Source organism: Trematomus bernacchii, unplaced genomic scaffold, assembly GCF_902827165.1.
Source record: "Trematomus bernacchii unplaced genomic scaffold, fTreBer1.1, whole genome shotgun sequence".
In the NCBI taxonomy this organism is placed as follows: domain Eukaryota; kingdom Metazoa; phylum Chordata; class Actinopteri; order Perciformes; family Nototheniidae; genus Trematomus; species Trematomus bernacchii.
In genome coordinates, this window is record NW_022987899.1 from 531765 (window position 1) to 539513 (window position 7749).

The 7749-nt window shown below is 39.6% G+C and overlaps 1 protein-coding gene across 1 annotated transcript in view; it reads left to right on the forward strand.

Annotated features, from left to right (window-relative positions):
- The window catches only part of pik3cb (phosphatidylinositol-4,5-bisphosphate 3-kinase, catalytic subunit beta), a 97631-nt gene that overhangs the window by 41019 nt on the left and 48863 nt on the right, over positions 1-7749 (forward strand). The window contains exons 3-4 of the mRNA XM_034114513.1: positions 3136-3331; positions 6884-7112. Coding sequence (XP_033970404.1) covers positions 3173-3331; positions 6884-7112 — 388 coding nt within the window. The 5' untranslated portion in view covers positions 3136-3172. The remainder of the gene's footprint in view (positions 1-3135; positions 3332-6883; positions 7113-7749) is intronic.

The window sequence follows — 7749 nt, forward strand, 5'->3', positions numbered from 1 at the left end:
CCATTAGAGGCAATCAGGGCTGTCATTTTTAATGTGCGGATCGAGGGCGAAATGGAGATGGACCTGCGGCCGAGTGGAAGAGTTAATGCTCCTCGGTCACTTGAGGACCAAGGTAATGAGAAATAGGAAGGTGGAAGTGGTGTGAGGGCACAGCTGTGGTCCAGCCCAAATGGAAACCAGGCTGTGGGCAGCTGGGAGCCACTTACTGCAGTTAACATGCGTGTGTTTATGACTCCACATGTGTGCGTTTGTTATCCGTCATTAGATTGCAGGTTCACTCAGCATGGGGATTTTAAAGAGGCCCTATTTCTGCTCGTTTTCAGGTTCATTTTCTTGTATTTTACGCCTCTACTGTGACGTGTTTCCATGGTTTAAAGGTCACGCAAAATCCTCTTCTTCGTGTCCCCTCTGTGGAAAGAGACTCTGAAAGTTTCAGGAACAAAGATTCTCTCTCTTTTTGTCCTGATCCATTTATATAAAAACCTGTCTGAAAATGAGCTGATCAGATTTTGGCCACTTTGTGATGTCATGACGATTATTTGGCTTGTGTACCACAAGGTAAAACCAAGGTAACCCCCCCCCCCCCCTTATCACCTGAATCTCCTCCTAGAGCACCATTGTGTTCTTTTTAACCAAATCTCTCTCAGAGGGGCGTGGGGAGGGGCTCCTTATTTTCATCTAAAGTAACAGACAGAGAATCAGCACTTTGGAAACAGGGCTGAAACAGAGGGGATTATGGGTAATGCTGCCATGATCTGTTTGGTGTTTCAGCCAATCAGAGACATGTTCTGGATATATCTGAGACCTGTGATATATTGATGAAAAACAGTATAATAGGGGACCTTTAATGTTCAAAAGGGTGTTTGTGTGAGGGAGAGAAACTGCCTCTGGAGGGAACGGGTATTTTAGCCTTTGCAGACCATTTACATGCACACAAACCTCTGTAGAGAAGAACAGTGTAACGCTAACCCCCTCCTCGTATACGTGATAATTACCACTGCAGTGTTTGGTGCATAAGCATTTTCTCTACGCATGCATTATCCATCTTTAAGTGTGAGTATTTCCTCTGTGTGTGGTCAGGGTTTACGATGCATTTGCCTGCACTTTTACGCATGCATTTTCCGTCTGGTGTGAGTGTTTTCCGTGTGTGTGTGTGTGTGTGTGTGTGAGAGTGTGTGTGTTCTCTGCTGGGGGAGCAGCTTGTGTGATGATGGGCAGGCTGACCTTTTGTTCCGTTTGCTTAGTGGGCATTCCTCTGAGCACTGGCCCTAACCCAAGTTAAATCCCCCCCCCCCCCCCCCCCCCCCCTCATCTCCTACTGGACTCAGTGCTGCAGGGATAACAATCACTGAATCACTTCCCGCGCTAGTGGAGCACGCGCCGGAAGTTGTGGCACAATTCCGTTGTACACACCGACGTTAAGAGCAGCGCCGTCTGTGCGCACGGCGACCGGCTCTGTCGTCCAGTGGAAATGCTTCCCAAGTCCGCCGGTACGCAGATGCGCTTAGTGAGACAAGTGACGGTACGCATTTCAGATGTTTGCCGCGCATGCGTACCAGTTATGTGCACCCCTGCTAATAAATACATTAGAATAAATATGTTATTTATTATATTGATTAAAATAGAAGAACAGATATTAAAGTGTTCTTTGCCTTTCTGCTGCTTTCCATACAGCTTTATGTAAAAATATGAATGAAGGCACCAATTATAAAGAATCATGAGGGGAAATCTTGAAAAGCTATTTTCTTTAAACTAACTCCCTGAATATAGACGTACTCTCTTCTGTCCTTTTTGCAGTGAATTGCTCTGATCTGTGCCCCTGCTCTCTGGTTCAGCACCCTGAGCTGCACACTTTCCAGGAAAGTGTTATCAGCCATGTGTATCAGAATGTACATGACGCGTGTTTGCCTTTAGGTTGCCTCTGTTCATTGTATGTTGAAGAGGAAGATAACATTTTAATGCTTCCTATTATCTCTGAATTTCTTTCAACCCGAGCTATAATTGTTTTCTCTGTTATTCAGATTCCAAGTGCTTGCATTCAGTTTTCCCAGAACTACTTTTTAATCATCAGAAAGACCTTCTGATGACAAATGCATCTGTATATATAACTATGAAAGCATCTATAGATGAATCTTTTTAATACAATACACACAAACATGTATCCCAGTCTCAAATTGTGAAAAAAAGAAGACTGAAGACTTTAATAATTTGTAATATTCCTCTTTTATTGACCTTTTATTTTTTTAATTATTTGTTAATTTATTATTTTTAGATTTTGTTATTTAGTTTTTGCATCTCTAATGTTTGTCTTATTTCTTATTATTATTTGTATTTATACATTTTTAACCAACTTATTTATTAGTATTTGTATTATTATTTATTTTCTTTTAACTAACTTGTTTATTATTATTATTTGTATTTATTTATTTTAACTAACTTATTTATTATTATTATTTATTTATTTTAACTAACTTATTTATTATTATTTTTATTTATTTATTTTAACTAACTTATTTATTATTATTATTATTATTTTTATTTATTTATTTTAACTAACTTATTTATTATTATTATTATTATTATTTATTTATTTATTTTAACTAACTTATTTATTATTATTTTTATTTATTTATTTTAACTAACTTATTTATTATTATTATTAAGTACTTTGTATTATTATTGTAACTAACTTATTATTGTATAAATTTTAGTTATTTATTTAACTAACTTATTTATTATTATTATTATTATTCATTAATATTATTATGTATTATTATTATATTATTATTATTATTTTTATTTATTTATTTAAAACTCAACTATTCTTCATTATGTAGTTATTATTACTTAGTTATTTCTTATTTATTTTAACTTAACTTTTTTATTATTATTATTATTTATTTATTTATAACCTAAACTTATTATTCATTATTTTTATTTCATTTCATTTAACTAACTATCTATACTTATTGATGTACTTTTTATTATTTTTATTTATTTATTTTAACTAACTTATTTATTATTATTTTTATTATTTTATTTATTTATTTTAACTAACTTATTTATTATTATTTGTATTTATTTAGTATTATATACACTTGTTAATATGAGCTCTCTCTCTGCTCTGTCCTCCAGGTCCTTATGGTTGAGGTGGTGTTTGCTGCCCCTTGCCATGCCTCCTGCAATGACAGACCTCCTGGACATATGGGCGGCCCACTCGCCGCTGGCCGGCCACGCGTTGGACCACATCTCTGTGGATTTCCTGCTGCCCACCGGCATCTACATCCAGCTGGAGGTCCCACGAGAGGCCACCATCCAGCACATCAAACTGGTGAGAAGCACGGCTCTTTTGTTGGGACTAAAGTGGGACTTTCTACACATGTTTGTACTTTGGCAAGGCCTTTTTTTAATCGCCACTAATTCAATATTATTACAGACAAAGTACAGGAAAGCAGAGTGAGTTGAAGCAGGAGGGCAGATAGCATAGATTGTGAGGAAGAAAAACCCTCTTGTGAGTTATCCAGTGCAACATCAAGACGAGATAATTACAAACTTTATTATAAACAAGCTCCAAAACGTGGAGAAATAATAAAAAACACGTTTTAGGGCTCAAGGTGGGAATCCAATAAAGTCACCCATAGGAACAACACAATCACAGAAAATGAAAACACTAAAGAAATATCATAAAAGTACAAACTAAAAACCTTGAAAATGTGTTTGTTTTAGTCTAGAGAAACTGTCTATTGTTACCTTGAGTTTGTGTAATCTGTAAAATGCCTTAAATCTGGGTCGTTACAACACAACTGATAATCAATACATTCTAATCAAATCCACTTTTTTTTTTACTTCAAGGAGATTCAATTCATTGATACGCTTGTTGTTTATCATTTTCATTACATGCCTCGTGGCCTATATATAAATGACTAATTAGAGAAAACTCAAGTCTACAGCCCACACACACACACACACATACACACACACACACACACACATACACACACACACACACACACACACACACACACACACACACACACCATGTATACATCACTTCAGGGGACATTACATTGACTTACATGCATTTCCTGGAGACTTATCATAACCTTAACCATAACCAACACATGCCTAACCCTTACCAAGTCTTCACCCTAAAATTAATGATTCCTAAATAAATAAATGACTGTGTAAACAGACTTAGGTCCCCACAAGTATAGTAATGCTAGGACACAGACACACACACACACACACCACACACACACACACACACACACACACACACAGACACACACACAGACACACACACACACACAGACACACACACACACACACACACACACACACACACACACACACACACACAGACACAGACACAGACACACACACACACACAGACACACACACAGACACACACACAGACACACACAGAGACCCACACACACAGCTGGTCAGTCAGACATTATCTAATGCCTGTTTTGTCGGAGGTGGCTGGCTTTGTGTGTTTTGTTGGTGATTCTTTTCAGCACATTAATAGCTCATGACGTCACGCATGACTGCAGCTAATTTGGTTTAGCAGAGTTCAGAAATCACACTTGATGAGTCTTTCCAAACAGGAGAAATCGGCATTTAAATTGTCTCCATGCTTTAATGTTCAAAAAGCTCTTTATTCTTTTCATACTGCCTGTGCTGCAGCATCTCTTTTCACCCTCTGTCTGAAACCAGAGCCCAGTCTGCTCTGATTGGTTAGCTGGCCGGCTCTGTTGTGATTGGTCAACCGCATAGAGATGTCCCGCCCCCTTAGCCTATCACGTACAATGTGTCGGAGCGATAGCCAATGGAAGAGCGACTGTTACTTAGTGATGTCACTATGTTGTTGAAGTAAACAAAGGAGTCCAATGGAGGCGTAGCAGGCCAGTTAGATGCTCACAAAGCTATTAAACAAACTACAGGAATGGAAAACCACTTTTTAATAGGGCCTTAAAAATAAGTTTATATCTCGTATTATACACACAACGATGGAAGGTATTTGTTTCCCCCAGTTAGTCGGTGTACAAACTTCTCACAGCTGATGTTTAGCACTTTTTATATTTAATACTCGTAAAAAGAAAACATGACCTGCATTTATTCACTGCACAAACATGTTTTCCCCAGACAGGAACTATTAAGGAAAGCCTGAGGACGCTGTTCTTAATAACAAAGAAACTAGTCACATGGCCGAGAGATACTTAGAAATAATATTTTTTTTCTCTCTTCGTGGAAATATAGGATGAGGTCTCTGCTAATGATCAGGCCTTTTTATACATATATATGTGTGTATCCATGTATGGCATGCACATGTGAGAGCTCTTCGGTTCCCGAGGGAGATATGTACAGAAGCAGCGGAAAAAAAGCTCTGACAAATGAAATGTCGCTGAAGCAGAGAGAGGGGACTTCTGAGACTTTTCTAATAACTTAAAGAGCGAGGGTGGGTGGGTAAATACGAGGAAGTATGCAGGCCTTTCACTCGGCTTCATGACAAGACTGTTTATCAATTATCATCAAAAAGCCAAGGAGGGCGACTTTATGAATGACTGTTTTTCATTCACGCTAATTAAGACCCGTTTTCCCCCCGGAAAGGTTTTTAGTGTAACTGACAGTTATCATTGATAAATCCACATTAGTATTCAGTCAAGAGGGCTTTTAACTTCTAGAAACTGAGAGCAGTGGCTCAGTCAGTAGGGGGCTTGGACTGCGAGCCGTAGGGTCGCCGGTTCAAGTCCCCTTCCAGACCTAAAATATGGAGTGTGGACTTCTACTTGGAGAGGTCCCAGTTCACCTCCTACCCTGCCGTGGTGCCCTTGAACAAGGCACCGGACACCCCCCCCTTCCCCCCCTCACTCCCATTGCTCCCCGGGCGCTGTACAATAGCTGCCCACTGCTCCTAGTATAGACTCCTGGTACTAGGATGGGTTAAAAGCAGAGAACACATGTCACTGTGTGTGCTGTGTGCTCTGCATGTGTGACCATTTTAAAAGAGGGGTTCATCCCTCCCAATTCTAATTCTACACCACAAGCAGGTTTGCCGGGTAATTCACTTCTGTGGTGCGATAACACAGAATCACAAGGTTTCCTGGAGAAGGAGATATTTGTTTGGAGGGCAAATGTGTCCTTTTTTCCGGAACACTGCAGCTCAACCTCAGACAAACAAGTGAACCTGACTCCAGCCCTGTGATCGCTGGGTCAGTGATTCATGTTAGTCACTTCCTGATTGGCTCACACAGCAGCTGTGTCATGGTGCTGTGAGTCAGGTCTGAAACCTACATTTTCGTCAATATGTTACATCGTTACGCTGGTTATGTTCTTGTTAGGTATAAGGTATCTGTTTTGTTTTTTTAATTCACCTTGGCTAACCTGTATTTCACTACTCGTGGGTTAAAGAGGCCCTGGTGTGCTTTCAGTGGGTTTTCCCTTTCCTTAAGTGTGTCATCAATCAATCAAAAATACTTTATTAATCCTTGGGGGAAAGTAGGTGTCATTTTTATAAACACAAGTTGAAGTAAAATTGTTCAATAAAATACCTTGTAGCAACAGGGATACAGCGGCACAGGAACAAGGCCTCCTTTGTTTACTTATGTAACATAGTGACATCACCATGTAACACTTGCACTTCTATTGGCTAGCGCTCCTACACATTGTACGGGTTAAGGGGAGGGACATCTCTAAGCGGTTGTCCAATCGCAACAGAGCCGGCCAGCTAACCAATCAGAGCAGACTGGGCTCTGGTTTCAGACAGAGGGTGAAAAGAGGTGCTGCAGCACAGGCAGTATGAGAAAAATACATTGAGAATACTGAAAAATAATCATCAGTTTTTTTTTTATTAACTTACTAATTGGCTTTCGTCTTGCAGCTCTTATGGAAGCAGGCTCAGTCGTTCCCTCTGTTTCCCTCGTTGGGCGAGATGGAGAGCCACATGTTCGAGTGCGTGAACCAGGCGGCGGTGCACGAGGAGCTGGAGGACGAAACTCGCCGGCTCTGCGACGTCCGGCCCTTCCTGCCGGTCCTCAAGCTGGTGACGCGCAACTGTGGCCGAGCGGAGACACTACTGGACTCCAAGATCGGCGTTCTCATTGGCAAGGGTAAGCAGAGATGGCAAAAGTACACACATCCTTTACTCAAGTAGAAGTACAGATACTCGTGTTTAAAAATACTCTGGTAGAAGTAGAAGTACTGACTAAACTTCTTTACGCAAGTCAAAGTAAAGAGGCTTTGAAATGTACTTCAGTAAAAAGTACCCATAACTAGCAGCTGTTTTAAAGAGTACCTGACCTCCCTTTATATTAATAGAACAATAATGTCATTGTTAGCTAATGAATGTTTCCATGCTGAACAACGGCAACATGACAACGTTTTCATTGGTCCCTCTTCTTTAGAGAAGACCAGGAAATGATGGATACACGGATCGTGTTCAAATCAATAGGCACGCAATGACTCTAAATAATAATGATCACGCCACCAAACACACATTCAAACTAAAGGAACCAGCCTGTTTGGAAAATGTAAGAAGTAGAAAGTACAGGTATTTGTGTTCAACATGTAAGAAGTAGAAAGTACAGGTATTTGTGTTCAACATGTAAGAAGTAGAAAGTACAGGTATTTGGGTTCAACATGTAAGAAGTAGAAAGTACAGGTATTTGTGTTAGAAATGTAAAAAGTAAAAAGTGGTCAGAAAAATAAGTAGTGGAGTAAAGTACTGATACCAGAAACATGTACTTA